The 17,055-nt window shown below is 32.1% G+C and overlaps 1 protein-coding gene across 9 annotated transcripts in view; it reads right to left on the minus strand.

Moving 5' to 3' along the window:
- The window catches only part of LOC118188896 (serine/threonine-protein phosphatase 6 regulatory subunit 3-like), a 172,014-nt gene that overhangs the window by 95,485 nt on the left and 59,474 nt on the right, over positions 1 to 17,055 (minus strand). For all 9 annotated transcript variants that reach the window (XM_085810027.1, XM_085810029.1, XM_085810028.1 and 6 more), the window contains 3 exons: positions 16,338 to 16,554; positions 13,496 to 13,648; positions 7,449 to 7,577 (listed from right to left, as the gene is read on the minus strand). In XM_085810027.1, the coding sequence (XP_085666153.1) occupies positions 7,449 to 7,577; positions 13,496 to 13,648; positions 16,338 to 16,554 (499 nt within the window). The remainder of the gene's footprint in view (positions 1 to 7,448; positions 7,578 to 13,495; positions 13,649 to 16,337; positions 16,555 to 17,055) is intronic.

Here is a 17,055-nt window from a genome sequence, read left to right on the forward strand (position 1 = left end):
GATGAAATTCAACTTGCGTTTTTCATGTCCCGAAAGCGTGACTTAGCAATGTATCATATTTACATATAGCATTGTTCTAATATAGGTATTTTGACATAAAAATCAGACTTTTTCTGAAATATTATGCCAATTTTTATCCATATTTCAATTCTACAACTCAAATTATTCCAAAGTGCCAAGTTTTGTATAAATCACACGAGTAGTTTTTAGAAAATTAGCTCTAAAAATTTTAGCTCCTCAATGCTAATTGAGTTTGATGCATATTTATTAATACATTGCATTTTTTTATTAAATTTACTTGATTCCTTCCAGAATTCGAAATTTAGGCTTAATCCAAATATGATTGGCATATTTTTTATAAATTTTTTTAAACAACCTACAAAATTTTTAACATCATCTTAAAGTAGATGTATTTCTAGGCACACCTGCAAAACATTATGTTACATAAAATTTTCTAAGATATACATGAATTTACATATTGACGCATTTTGAAATTTAGCATCTTTTTTCCTGAGCAATAATAATGCCAAATGCGGTTTACACGCGTTGTTAAAATTATTTAAAAGTATGAACAATGACTTTCCCCGAACTGGTCTAGAATGAAAAAAGGAAAGGAAAATAGGTTGCTAAAAATTAAGAAGTTTGCCAAGTAAATTATTCTTGGAGCAAACTGAAAAAAAAAAAAAAAAAAAAAAAAAAAAAAAAAAAAGATAAATTTTTGAATTTCTCCATAAATTTCACACAAAATTTAATATTTAGGCATAATCTGAGTCATAGATTTAAAATATGGGAAAAAAATGGTATGTCATTTCAGAAAAAGTCAGATTTTTGTATCAAAATACCTATACTAGAATAATACTATATATAAATCTAATATACAAGGTAACCAAAAAAATTCTTGCCGTTTTGGATAGTCAGGAAAAAAGGTCATAAACAAATAATAATCACCGCTAATCCTCACAGTAATCAATATCGGCATCCAATGCCCTCTGCTAACGACTGGCTAGTTAGGCGATGCCATAGTGGTAAAACTCAGGCGTCTTGGATGGAAAGAAGTCCATGAGGGCCATTTCGAGGTCTGGCCAGTTGCTGAAGGATATCCCATGCAGATGGTTGTCCAGGGACTACAAAAGGTAATGGTATTCCAGGGAAGGGAATGGTTATTCTGTTGGCACGAGGTTTGAGAAGTATGGTACATGGGGTCCCCCAGCCCAGTCACTGGATGGTGTTCTGGCATCCTGAGCCACATGCGGCCTCGCATTGTCATGGAGGAGATTATGATTGACCCTTATGATTATAATACTGGCTCTTTTATGCATCAGTGCCTGATGCACACATTCAAAGTGTTGTGAATACATGCCTGCCATGATGGTTTGGCCCACTGGCAGGAGCTTATTAGTGCACCACTTGGCGACTAGTCCACCAGAAACAGAGCATGATCACGCGTGGGTGGAGATAAAGTCTCATAATGTGAGGCACAGGGTCCCGTGGTGTGCCATACTGGACCCATTTATCATTGCTGGTGAGTATTCTATCAAATATGGATGCTTTGTGGTGCCGAGTAAGAAATAACAAACAGGCAGAGACACAATGTTGCTTATTTGCATCGGACAGTGAGTGGGGTACACACTGGCTAAGCTTTTATGCCTTTCCCATGAGATGCAAATGGAGTCTGACCATGTCATCAGATACCTGGAAGTGTGCAGCAAGCTCATCACATGTTTGGCTACTGTCCCTCTCTATGGCTGCTCTCAGGGCCTTATCGTCCAGCACTTGTGGGCGACCGCTGCGTGGTGTATCACTAAGAGACATATCCCCTGACCTGAACCTCTGGAGCCATTGTCTAGCAGTTCCTTCTTTACTGGCATTATCCCCAAAGACCTGGCGAATTCGGCGACTTGCTTCTTCTGCTGGCAGGCCCACTTTAAAATCGTACAGCAAACAACTGAGTTATGTTTGAAGTACCGATGCAATGCACTTATATATGCTTGGTCAATATCAAGACTTCCATCCTAACCACTTCATCGTCATGTTTCGCGACTATTTTTATGTTGGGGCTCATTCTTCCAATGTCATATCATAAATAGCAAGAACGTTTTTGGTTACCTTGTATATCCTAAGTCTCGGTTTCGAGACATGAAAAACGCATTTTGAATTTCGGCAATCGGCCCAGTAGAATGGGAGATATACAACTGTCCGCCCCCTTTTTTATTTTTTTGCACAGTGCACATGAATATCTTACCTTGTTGCCTACATAACTAAAAACATTTCTTGAAAGCACATGAAACTCGCACTGTTTAGCAGCAAGACAAATGAAACAACAACCTTGATCTTGCTTTGTGCTCATTGGCTATATATGCAAAATGGGTCACAGCAGCATTTGATGTTCACCGAAGTACTAAAGCAGGATGTTTCGGATGCAAGTGCTCTCATAAACAAAGCAGAAGCATGCCATAATACTTTTATTTTCCTTTGTGTGTAATCTAGAGAAACAACTTACATTTTCAGATTTCCAAAATCACTTTTTTGGGTGCAAATAACGAAGTATTAAGCCAAGCTAGATAAAAATTGTGAGAGATTTGAAGAATAAGAGAAAGTCGAGAGAAATATATTGCAAATTGGCTTAGCAGTACAGTCAGAAATCGAGACAGCTGGCAATGCTGACATTGTATGTATTTAAAAGAAGGCTATAGAAATAGCTCTTTAAATTGGAAAATTAATAAATTATGCAAATTTGCACTGGAATATTCTGATAAAATAAACAAGAATGCACACATCAGAAAAAGCATTTTCTAAATATAAGTCCAAATTTTTATGGAAAAAAGAGATATTCTAAACACTAATTTATACTTTTTTTAACAATAAGCATTTTTAAGAGAGAAAATTTAAGTTTTAGGATAAAGATTTCAGGCTTTTTATTTAAAAAAAATTTTGGTACTTAGTACTATGACGAGTACTTAGATATCTCACCACAACTGGCAACCCTTGTAGGTTATACAGATTAACCCTAAAATAAGTTATACAGGGATTCAAACCCGGGCTCTCCGGTACAGCAGTCAGCAATGCTAACCACTATACCGGTTGGGCGGCTATAATTAAAACTAAAATGTACTATCAGTGCAAAACAAATAAAAAAAACTTCATCACATTAAAAATAGCTGGTATTTTAAAAATACAGAGCAACCATAAAGAATGGTTCACAATATTTACACAAAATTTGTTATGCTTGTATACGACTGACTGCCATGTGAGTTTATATTTTTAAAACATGCCCAAATTTTGAGAGAAAACAGATAATATAAAATTTTAGCATTTATTTCCTCAGTATATTCAGCCTTAATTCTTCTGCAAAATGGAGGCACAGGCGACAATGTGGGACAAGCCACCATATTTTGGATACCTACTTAGCTGAATTTGTTTGACAGAAAAAACAGGAAACACTTTCCGATGCTATTTTGAAAGCTATTTCATGCCACTTTCCTCACAATTAAATTCAATGTTTTCTTTTAACCAGTTTAAGTTCATTTTATTTTTTTAATTCGTACTTATTGTATAGTTTATATATATATATATGTATGTTTATTTATAATATGTATATATATAGATCAGGGTTAGTAGCCACAATTTATTTTTAAAAAATAAGCACCTATAAGCCCATTTTAAGGGGAAAATAAGGACCTGTCTAATTACATTATACACAACTGCATAACCTTAAAAGAAAAATTAGACTTGCAATTTAAAATATGAGAAATTCAGTATTTAATAAGAGAGAATGAGTATTTCCTCAACCATGGAAAATAATTGAATTTTAGAAGAACTACAGTTCAATTTACAAAACTAGTTTATAAGGAGAGTCGAAAAAGTATGCAGAACTATACTATATTACAAAATTTAACCCGTTCATGATGGGCACCTCTGTTACCGAAGCGTTATCTTGGCACGGCGCATTAACCGGATACGCCGTCTTGTGGGGATGGGCAATTTGCACTGCTAAGACTAACTTGTAAAAAATTTGTATAAATTAAATTTATCATCGATTTTGTTCCAAGTTTTGGTACATTATGAGAAGAACATTCAGGTAGTTGTCAGAATTAATTTTAAACCTTTATTGTTATATTTTCCTTAAAAATTTTATAAAATACTCATTCTAGAATAATATAATTTTTCCTTTATCTCACAATTAAATATATATGGAAAAATATCCAAACAATTGCAGATTTTATTTAACACAACACATAATTAAAATTAAAAAATATTAAAACTGTTTTTCATAAAAATTCAATGTGCAAACAACAAAAAGGAAGCAATATTTAAAAAAAAAAAAAAAAAAAGACAGTGTATGATATTCTTTGAAACATGGGTGTACGCAAAGTACAACATTGCAAATGTCACAGGAGCAGTATATCAGCAAATTTGTCTCATTTAGATTTATGTATTTTCTACAGTCAGATAGCGCTTTTGTTTTGCCATTAAAAAAATAGAACACCAGCAATAGAACATTAAAAAAAAACTTTTGCTAAGCCATACAATATATTTGTCTCAATGCTGGAAAAATCTAAGAGTAATAACAAAGTCTCTAATGATAGAACATCTACTCCACTATCCGGTGATAAAAAATAAAATAAAAAAATAAATTAATTAAATTAAAAAGTATTCCAGAGCATCGAGGACATGTTCATTTGTTTATATGAAATGACGCAGTAAGAGCCATCATGTTACTCAACACTAACGAATTAGCATTTGTGTATATTCTTCTACTTTCAAATACCTATATTGCAAAAATAAAAAGTACCTCAAAGCATCAAGAACACGTGCATTTGCTTATATCAAATGATGCAGTTAAAGAGACATTACATTGCTCAACACCTACCCACAAATTTCCCTCTCATTCCGAAACAAAATACCAAAAATAAAAAACATTGCAGAAGAATGAAGGTACACATAACTTAACTTTCGATATATTTCCCCACAACAGACATACAGCTACATCTAGCGGCAAGAAAAAATATTAATTAAACATTCTATCTAAAAAGTCAAATGTAGTACGCCCAGCCATAGAATGAATTAAATGGCGATTCAAATATGACACACCCGGCCATGAGGTAATGTTCACTGCTGATGCACATATGACACGCCCGTACTGAACAGGTTAATGATGAAATTTCAGTTCAAAATAGAGAAAATAAATAATAACCCATATTTATTATTTTCGCTTGGCACCTAAAAATAATTACAATTTATTTTTTCACTCATATTTAAATAATTTAACTTAAATAAAAATTCTGAACTTTTTCTAAATTTTCATTGAATAACACTTTTTCCTTAACAGATATTGCAAGCAAAGTAATTTAAGCAACGCTTAATTTCTAAAAGCAGAAGAGCCCTATGGAAGATCATCCAGAAAGAGGAACAAGAGTAAATAAATAAATAAAATGACTATTCAAATCATTAATAATTTAAGAATCAAATAGTTAAAGTATCAAATTAATTTATAATTATTTAATTGCTATTAATAATTAATGTTTATTAATTATTATTTAATTAATTCATAATTAATTTATAAAAATAATGAAAGAATAAAGTAATTAAATAATTAAAATAAAATAAAGTATAAAGAGATAAATTACAATTTAATAAGTGATTTTTTGCATAATTTTATTGCTAAAAATAAAATCTTCTAGATCAAATTTCTACTGAAATAATTGTTCCATTACATAAAAAAGGTACAGGAGTCCTCTTAGTTAGGGCTCCGGTACGGTTGGGCTAGAATTAGAGTATGTCCCAGAAACTAAGAAGTAATGGAGCCGAGCTCCTGTGGGCTACTGCACAATTTAAGCTCTGAATTTAAGTAAAAAGAGGAAGATTTATGAAATCAGAAGATGGGAATTTGCTTCATGCAGCCATACTTTAACAGTAAAAGCATACTGGAATACTCGGAAATTGCCGAATATCTGAAAATTTTGCATAGTCGAGCATAACTAGAAAAAGAGGAGAGAGTGTAGATTGTAGCCGCTCTTTAGATTTTTCAGCTAAATAATGCTTTTAACATTCCGATATGTGCATCATATAAAAATAGCCCAACGGAACTAAAGAATATTCTGCTTAGCAAGCACAGTAAAATACTTTTAAGGTCTCATAAACAAATCTTAGACTGTACATCAAAATTAATTATCTCTGCAAAATATCGCAAACGTTATTGCGAAATATGTGCACCTTAATTCTTCCACACGTGATATTATGCAATTGGAATTCAACAGCTGCCGGTATTCGGAGAATAACTAACTAAACAAAGGAAAAGAAAGAGACTTACCAATCTGGGGTGTTTTTTATTCTAATTTTGAATCTGTGTTAAATTTTTGGAACAAAATCACTCTTTGCTTGGGCTGGTAGACCGCAGAACTTTTTTTTAGTCCTACTCAATCCAGATTAGAAAGTGACCCCCCCCCAAAAAAGAAAGAGTCCGTTGCTTGTTTTCCTGCAAACTGTGACGGTTTCAATATTCGAGATTTTGCAAAGAAAAGGGAGGACCACCTCAACTTTCGTACTGTATAATGCATTGGCAAAAAACAAATGATAATAATTATTATTATTTTGATTATTCGATTACTTTATTTAAGCCATTCTGAGTATTATTCCTTAGAAAGCTAATCTGTGTTAAAACACACCCATTTTTGAAGTTTAACTATACTTCGGCCCTTACTGCAAAAATATTATAAATATCCATACATATGCTCATAATATAAGCATAAAGATCATAATAAACACGAATATGACCTGACCACGCGGAATGAGAATGCAAATTATTAAATCCTGGTAGAAATTAAAACCTGTGTAGTCTTGGGTGCGAGAAAAAGAATACAGAATGTACCCGAAATTTTCTACCGCTTTCACAATTCTTCGACCAACAGAACAACGCGCACCTGTTTGTACTCGCTCCCACCAAAGCTTACGTTAATTCAGACAGCTATAACCCCAAACAAAAAAATTTTAATACCTTTATTTAATTATCATAATAAGAAAATTAGACTAAGAGGAAACAAAATTCCCGTAATCTTAATTTAATTACGACAAAATGTACATTTGAAATTTCAACACACACTTTCAGGGATATGCTTGAAATTCAAGGGCCTATGAAATAAAATTTGTAATGCATAGTTTAAAATTAGTTATGAACAAAAAACAGATCTGAAATTGAAACAGGTAAAAGCTTGCAAGTAATTTAAATGACACAAATGAAATTTAAACAGTAAAATTTTTCATTTCATTCATCATTTGATTTTTTCTTCGGTACACATTTTTCCAAAGAAAAATAAGTTTAGCTTAAAAAATGTCATGAAATTTACAATGAAACTTGAGATTAAGTACCATATTTTGAAAATATTGAGCTGCAATTTCATGATTTATAAAAAAATTTTAAATATTATTTAAATCACTGTGTTTTTATTTACCTGTTCAAGTAAAGGGTGAACTTTATTGCCCTCCTTGTCAACAGTTGGGCTATTAGTAATTACTCTTCCTACAGCTTGTTCCACTTGTGTATGAAGAAAATTATTCCATGAATATTTGAAAAACATATCCTTGGAAAAAAGATAAGATTTAAAACAGAAATACAAGAAAATAAGAATTTTGTTAATAATATTGTATACTTGCAAACAATAATTTAGGATAGGGGACTCATTCCCCAAGATTTCGGCTCCTAGTCACAATTTTATTGTGATAAATAGTATTTTTTTCTTTAGCACTCATTTAACTCTCTGAGTAGCACAGGTTTTAGTATCAGGTCATAAAGAATTACTTTAAAACAGAACTCATTAGTTAAATTTACTTAAATTACAAACTTATAAATCTTATAATAAAGAAAATAGTCATGTGATATTTATTAAAATTTTTAGACCAAATTACATAATCACCTCAAACCAGAATATGTATTTGCTCAGCTAATGCAATGGCCCAGATGTTTAAATAGTTTTGTTTTTATACTTGCTACCAATAATTGGCTACAAAATCTTGTGTGTGTGACTAGATTACATATAATGGTCTAACAGCCATAGGAATGTTTTTATTTCAAATTTAAATGATATCAGTACAGTAGATTTTTTTTTTATCAAGCTTCCATAAATATTAGTGGATAGTTCTGGTCAGTATGGTAGGCCTTGCAACCAGCACTCCAATTCATCTGAAAGACTGAGTTCTGGGCCAACTAGCTACTTTCATTCAATCCTATTGCCTCAAACTGCCCAGTCTTTGCTTTATAAATGAATATGTTAATATGCCTAAAGAAGAATAAGACAATCCCAATAAGTCGAGCCACAAAGTTAGCAGAATGGACAGACTGTAACTGTCCAATACTGATTTAAAGCTCTAAGTATTCATGGTACAATATCTCATGAAGCAAGAACACGCGAAGAAAAAAAAGGGCACCCCAGGTGAAGTTGCCCACTATCCATCACCACCACCATGAAATTTCACAATGTACTCTGGTAAGTAATACTACTGTCATAATTGTCATGCCTACATACATACATCAGATATCCACAACATACAGCAGAATTTAATCACTCCACAAGATGTTCGTCTTATTGTTCCCGAGTATAGTGTCAATGCAATTCACACCACTGCAGTTGAAAGGTACTATTCCATGTGCTAATCAGTGGTTCAAATCCTGAAGCTTCTTTGTGAAATCCAAGTGTAAAGCTTTCTGCCTGACTATATGAGAGCTTGCATCACTTCAGAAAAATCTGTAACCACAGAGTCTAATACAGTCTACCAGTGTAACTTAATCACATATCAAAGATACTTGATAATTCTGTGTAAATAGTAAGATTGTAAATATTTCTTTGCTTCCTAATTTCCAAGTCTCAGTTGTAGTTTTATAACTCCACCTTCCCACTGCACAATTCCCTGATGCATATGATCCCTGAAACTTATCAACAATTTCACGGATTGAATCAATGGGCTCCCAATAACAATGTGAAAATATTAAGACCTACTTAGATCATGTTTTATATTCATTTTGATACAATTAAAAAGCAAAAAGCACTTTTATTAATGCACTCAAATAACGTACAAATAAATTCACAAGTCTAATTTTGAAGCAGTTATTTTTCTTAAATTTTTTGTGCAATTAAATATGGGTAACAATTTTTGGTACTAAAATGAATATTTTTATTTTAAAGTTTCTGTTCAGATACAAAATATTTGAATTCATATACGTTAACTAAAAATGACTGAAATTAAAAGATGGGATAAATTTTTTCCAACATGCATGTAGCAAATGTTGCTTTTACATGGCAGCACAACCATTCAAAATATTGTTACATATGGCTTTACTGGAAAGATCAATCCAAACATACAAAACAGCTCAAGTATCACACAAGAACAATGATGAATAATAAAAAAGAACAAACATTTATAAAGTAAAAATCAGAATAAATGAACATGGTAACAAAAGTAAAAAGTTAAAATTTTTAACAAGGAAAGGAACATAAGAGATGTGGGCTTTACAAGGAGTTCATGAAAGCTCTGGCATTGCAATATAGTTTACTTATCTCACCACGATTCTGAGACTCTTTTATCTAGTTCTGGGCACATTAGAAGATGCTCTGCATTCATGATGCGTGAATTGCAAATTTGGCATATACTAGATGGAAGCATTCAAAATTTTTTCCAAGAATTTTTCCATTTCGATTTTTAACTTTCGGTTCAATATTTTGAATTTTCTTAGAGTTACTTTAAACACACCAATCTTTAGTTTTGTAGTATTATGGCAAGAAAAAAGCTTACTATTTCAGAAGCTTTAGAACTTTTAGAAACCCTTTCTTTGGACAGAGAATTAGGAGCTTGAGGTGAAAGGTAGTGAAATGTAAATAAACATGACAGTCTTCTAAACATTCTCCTTTTCAAACCTGTAGCAAATATAGCACTGGAGCAAAAATCTTCTATTTTGAACTTACTATGAAATCATTAAAAAAGATATAAAAAGTCATAGTGAGTGATTTTTTTCTAAATTATGTAATTTTTTTACTAAAAAATATTATTTTGCAGATATGATCAATATTTTCTAAATAACTGAAAAACATTTTAATAAATTTTACATTTTTATTTTGCTACTAAAACTAGCAATTTATTTAAGCATGTTAGGAGAATTTACAATTGGGGAAAGATGCCATTTCACTGCTTCTACATGCATGGTGGGACAAGCTTCATGAATTATCTTAAAGGACAATTTTTCCCCCCATCAAGTAATGTTACATTACAAGCTAATTATCTCTGTGTAAAGTTATTCTTTCCCCCCCACCCACCCAAAAAAAATTATGCACCAAAACCTCCAACTGTTAAACTGCTAAGTTTACTTAGGTAAATAAAGTAACAGAAAAAGGCTTTTTTAAAAAAAGTGTTATACCCAGCTGAAGGTAAAATGCAAGCATGTTATAATAAATAAACAAAACTCTTTGCTTTTTAAGTAAAATAAATAAGTATCATGGTTCTAAAAAGAACTTTCTTAAAAAATTTTACAAAAGCTGTCGGTTTCATTTTATAAAATATATTAATTAAAAAAATTATCCTAGTAAATAATAGTTAACCTAGTAAAATTTCTTGATATGTGAAGTCAAATGAAAAAAAAAAAAAAGTGTTACAAAATTAAGTCTCAGTAACTGAGAAAAGAATTATGTGTTTGCATCACCTTTAACTTTATATCAAATTTAAATTCAATACTTAGTGCTTCTTATTTTTAAATATGTTTCCATACATTTGAATCATTTGAAAACAAAACTAATTTTTTACAAAATATGGCTAAAAAGTATGCAAATATGTAAGAAAATTTACAATTTGGAAAATGTATAAAAAGTATGTAAAAAAGACTAAATCCTGTTTGGTCATCTTTTTGAATAATTACAATTACTCAAGAAGAAATTAAAGAAATTTAATTTGAAAAGATTATTTAAGTTACTTAAACATAGCAAAGGACACAAGTGCTATTTGATTAAGGAATAGGATGCCACTGTGGAGGACTTTTCAAGGGAAATCGGCTCATATTCATGTTGTACACGGAGAAAAACCATAAAATTAGCCTGTTCACTGGGATTCAAACACAGGGATGAACGAACAGCAACTCAGCAGCTGAGCCACTGGTGGAGCATAATCATTAACACGTTGGACTGCTGTGGGGGTCACCGGTGGCCGGCACTTGACTTGGCTACAGTGCCGTGGGGGCCACCGGTCAGCAGCAATGCGACCAATAGTAAAAATACATAATTAGAGAAAATATCGATACTAATAAATTTTTAAATAACACCATTGTTACTATAATGGTTTGAAAAATAATAAATCGCAAAAACTTAAATAACAAATCACAAAAGCTATCTATACGCCTTGGGGGTTACCAGTGACCCCCACCATGAAAAATACATTAAACACATTTATATAACTCATCTTATCTTCCATAGATAATGTTTCAGCATAATATACATCACATAGTAAAAAAAAAATCATATTGGCACCATGGGCAAACCGTGTAAAATGTGTGCGGCAGCCAACATGTTAAAGAGATCTTAATGCTATGGGAATGAAATTTTGTGTGTTACTGTCAAAAAAATTGTACAGTTTTTACAAAGCTTGATAGAATCATAACTGGAATGAATAAAACAATATAAAAATATGAAAAAGTCAGTTTTTTCATTAAAAACATAATCTAATACAATGGTACATAACAGGCTTTTTATAATCTTTATTCATCGCTTCCAAACACACACATCACAAAAAAAAAAAAAAAAAAAATTTAAACTAATTAAATAACTTAGCAATAAAAAAAGCCAACAAACAAAGCTAATAAAAATGGGAGATACAAAACTGTCATCCTCTTTGTTCATTCTGTGCTATTTTCCACATAGATCTACATGATACTCTGAAGGAATCATATAAATGTCAAACTCTCACTACAAATCTGCCTGACTTTAAGATCCAAGTTCAAATGACACATAGCACTAATTAGATGGTAAAAACCACCATTAGCTACAACGTCTTCAAATGGCAGGGATAGTAAACTAATTTGCAGTAATTAAGAGCTGGAGTTAAACAAAAACAGCATCAAGACATTGCAATCCATATCAAATTAAATCATGTATTTGCATTCTTCTTTTCCTTCTAAGAGGACTAATTTGCAAACTTCTGAATGAATATCTTGAAGGTAAAGAACAGACAGGAAGAGGAGTAAATAAAAAATTGACAGTAAGGGAAAATTAATAATACCTTGGACATAACATCACTGAACATCAAGATTAAAAAAATAGAGAGAGAACTTACTATTGATTAACCTGCCTTGGATAAGGAGCAAATTTATATTTAAGTAAAGCAAAATTCAACATAAAAGAGATTTCAGTACAGTTCCAAAATTCTACAGCAGAGTCCTAAAAGTGCACTAACTTAGCCAGCAGCCTGGGATTATTTGAAGTGTAAGCATTTTTAGAAGTCACTAGCTAACAGTAAGGAAGTACACTGTGCAAAATAAACTGATCACACACTAAATCAACACATAAAAATTGTTATAAGAAAACCAACGAAGCAAATATTGATATTACATGATTAGACCAGTATACTTTTTAAGAATAAGCAGACGGTTGTCTAAACAAGATACAATTAGCAAACTTATAAAATAACCATTATTAGCCTGGGATGGTGAAAATAATAATATATAATAGAAAGAAAACTACTGCATCAAAGAGAGAATCTTCAAATAAAATGTTCAATCAGACCAATTAAAAAGACTGTAATCAGCAACAGTTTGAGAAATCTATTATCTGAATACCTGAAATATCCAACTAAACTGTTAATGCACTAATGCTAAACTGTTAATGCAGCTAAACTGTTAACCTTCTGTGGTTATTCTTTGTTAAATACTCATTAAAACCACTGTAAGTGCCTTGCATTTCAAGTCTCTTACACAATTTAAATCAGACTTTCAGGAACTGTTATCACATGGCCTAGAGATGTTTAATATAGAAATACATTATTTTAATAAAATTGCTTTTGTGTTATAACTTAAATAAAAATTTCTATTGCGTAATAAAAGCTATGAAACAATGTTTCTTAGGAAATCACTGGCATTAATAGGCAATGAGGTGCTGCAATAAATTCACAAAGCTGTACTGGTAATTCCACAGTTTTGGAACTGCTTCTCTACAGTCTTTGATATTATTAAACTGCTGTTACAATAACATTAAGTTTAAAATAAAGTAATGTATTTGTTAATGAGACATGTCAAAAGAAAGCAAACACAATGCACTTACATGAAAGCAGTTTATAAATTGTAATTTACAGAGATTGCCATGCAACATACTTTGCAAAAGGTTACAATTTAGCAAAACATGAAAATTTACCCATACATCATAACTTGCAGAAAAATAGCTATTGTAAATGAGATACAAGGCATGCCAACTAATATCATAAAATAGCATATCATGCATTTGAAAATACAGATCAATATTCAAATTATTACCATCAGAACATTTATAGTCTTTAGTTCAGCAAGCTTCATATTAACGTCATGATTATTCGTTGAAAGTAAAGCTGTCAACAAATGAGCAACTTCTAAACGACAATAGCCAAGAGGTGGATCTAAGCATCCAATTGTTAAAGTTATGGCAGGTTTCTGAAAACAATGTGATATGTTAATCACAATAACATCTTCAACATTAAGCAAAATGGAAAAAGACATTAGACCTATAATCACGGGATTAATATGCAGTGTCCATAACACAGTACTAATATGCAATGTCCTTAAGAAAATTTTCCTTTACATACGTGAACATGCACAAAATAACAATAGATATAATTAAGATACAAAGATACCTTAAATAAAGTATGAATGTTAAATCTCAAACATGCATATAAAATATTCAGCTGCAAACTGCTAATGCACTATTTTGGCCATCTGCTATACAGGGTGAATCTGCAGCTATACGAGCAATATTCATCATAGAATGTATGGTCAGAACACAAGCGGTGAGATGGGTAGTTTTCCACTGTTACATTTAAAGCATTAACACAAGAATGAGAGGAGATACTTTTATTAACATTTTATTAACAGAATAATGCTTAAGAAATTGCTCAAAAGACCTTCCAGCACTAACGCAGGCTTCACACCTGCCGCATAGGGACTGATGCACATTTGCGAAGACACCTTTCCTGACTATCACAGGCAATGGCGATCCTCGCGACTAGATCCATATTGATTTCAACGAAGCACTCTTAGAATAGGCTTTTCATGTGGCCCCCACAGTTGATGGGTCTTGACATCAGACACAACAGCTCTGGCAACACCTCTCGTCGGAATGTGCGATTTCACAATCCAGACAGTGTGGCAGAAGGTATGGGCTAATCAAATGCTCATTCAGGACTGCTGCCCAAACATTTATAGAGATCCGCCACTGGAACGAGTGAGGATGTGTGGCATGCAGATTCATAGATGCCCATGTGCGCGATTTGTGGGTGTTAAAAACACCATCACTGGTAAAAGAGCTCTCGTCTGTAAACAGAACATGTGCACTAAAATCCAGCTGCTCTGCATTCTGATGCAGGCATCAACATGTGAAATCGATACGTGGCTGATAGTCCATTGTTGACAACACTTTTGTAGCATATGGCAAACTGTTATTTGGGTCACGTTTACAGCACGGGAAACTGTTCATGTGCTACACACCGGCTGATCTTACAACCTACACAAAATGTTTTCTTCAAGTTGCGGTAACCTGACGCTCTTTTCATGCCCTGTGTCTTACTCGGCTGCGGCAAAGGATCCCATTTCAGACAGGTGTTGATGCTAACACTCAAATGGTTTCTGATGTGGAGTGCGTCTCATCGGAAACCAGTCCCAGTAAAGTCTCTGTGCCTCACTTACATTTACGACTGCCACACAGTACACGAAGTGCATATCAACCATTTCATATTTTGTAAAACCAACCATCTTTTTTGGATCCCATAGCAGAAAATGGCACTCAGTGCAAGGACCTGCCCTTTTATACTATTTACATTGTCACCTTACAGCTTGTCTTTTGTGTTCCGATTACACATTCTATGACGAATACTACCCGTATAGCTGCGTTCTATCACCCCCTAAAAGTTTTGCCCACTTGTTCAGATACACCCTGTAAATTCTTCATAGTTGCTCATCAACTATAATGATTTCACTGGGAGAAACAAATCAATGGTGGGTGACAGAAAAGGACAACCACATGATATATATCCTCTTAAATGAACAAAAATTTTAATACTTCTAAAGCTTCTTTTACCCTCAGCAATTGAGTTGAGTGCAAGACTATAAAATTCTCAATATTCCAAACACATTCTTTTATGCTTAGAAAACAAGAGTATTTAAAATCACCCACATTGCTCTAATTTTTCTGCTTAAGCAGCACTCACATGTCAAACATTTTTTTTTCCTTATTGTACATTAGATGTAAAAGTCTAGATGCAAAACTCAAGATATACATTAAAATAAACCTGTAAAAATATTTGATGAAGTTTACCAATTTAAATTATTTCCAATGCCTATTACTCATCAAAATTTGACAAATTCAGGAGCAAATTCTAAAGTATAAATTACTTATTTCAATGCTGGTCTAGTATAATGACTCAGTAATGGGCATACTAGAATTTACAGTTAACTTTGTAACTGGTTCCATTAAAATATTAATTAATAATACAACCAAGATTTTTAATTGAAACAGCTAAATATGTTTTTTAAGCATAACGAACATTATGTAAAATAGACTTTTAGCTTCACGAGAACCCAAGATGAATTATTTTTACAGCCAGCTTTTCTAGAGCTAAAACTGTTTCCATAAAATTTCACATCATATTTTGAGAAATACCTTAATTGGAAGAATATATATTTAATCAACTTGAAGAAAATACGCCTGTATCCACCTTTAGAAAACAACCTATGTCTAAAAGTCAGCATTATCCATATTCACATAATCACAATACACATTAAAATGCATTACAGTAAATAAAATTACATTACTGATTTTTGTTATTTAATTACAATACCTACCAGAATTGATAACACTCATTATGTAAAGATAAATATGAAAATAATGATTACAAAGATCCATTTACTTTTAACAAACGAAACTGAAGCATGACTACACCAGAATTAAAGGCATACAGTAAAATTTGAAGCTTTCAAATACAACCAAATCCTTTATAATCTAATATCGATTAATTACACAAAGAGACCTTGGTTAAATAATTGAGAACAACAATCACTTGATAAATTATATTAAGAATGGAAATCAAAAGAATTTTTGTTTTGTAATTAGATTTTAATATTCACTTACCGCAGGTGGTTTCAAAAGAAGATTATGAAAATTTTCTAAATAAGAAAGTATAGCTGTCAGTACATTATTTACACCATGAGATAACCTTTCTGCATCTAAGGCTGTCATCTGTTCTGTTTCATTACTTCTAGAAAGTGTTAAAAAGCACACTGGTGCGTTATCTGCTTGCAGAGGTTGATCACTCTGATTGGATGGAATCTGTTGAACTCCAGCTGGCCTAAAAGAAGATAACACCCAGGCATTACACGAAGAGAATATATACATACACACAATTTGAAAAAAAAAAAAATCAATACCACATTAATATAAGACAATACCTTTGTAAAGAAATTAATGCATAATTTTGCATCTAAATTATAGTTATAATCAGGTTTAAATAAATTGACAGAAAAAATTTCAAAATGAAACACTAAACTCCTAATAATTGTTATAATGATCTATTAAATATGGTTATAATAATATCCAAGATAAATCAAGTCAGTTAATCAAGTCGGTAACTTTTATCAAGCAAATCATTTAATGAAATCAGTAACTTTTATAAAGTAAGTAATTTAACGAAGTCAACAACATATATCAGTAACTTGCATAAACATCTTTTCATGCAGCCAATAATGCTGGATAATCTTCCTATTCTTGTTGCTTCATTCAGACTTATCATAAAAGGAAATCACAGGATTTGAGCTCTGGAGGACCATTCCTGCTGAAAGTGATGGCTTAA

The sequence above is a fragment of the Stegodyphus dumicola genome, chromosome X2 (genome assembly GCF_044657685.1).
Source record: "Stegodyphus dumicola isolate Sdum_Otavi_A_Nest chromosome X2, ASM4465768v1".
Classification (NCBI taxonomy): Eukaryota; Metazoa; Arthropoda; class Arachnida; order Araneae; family Eresidae; genus Stegodyphus; species Stegodyphus dumicola.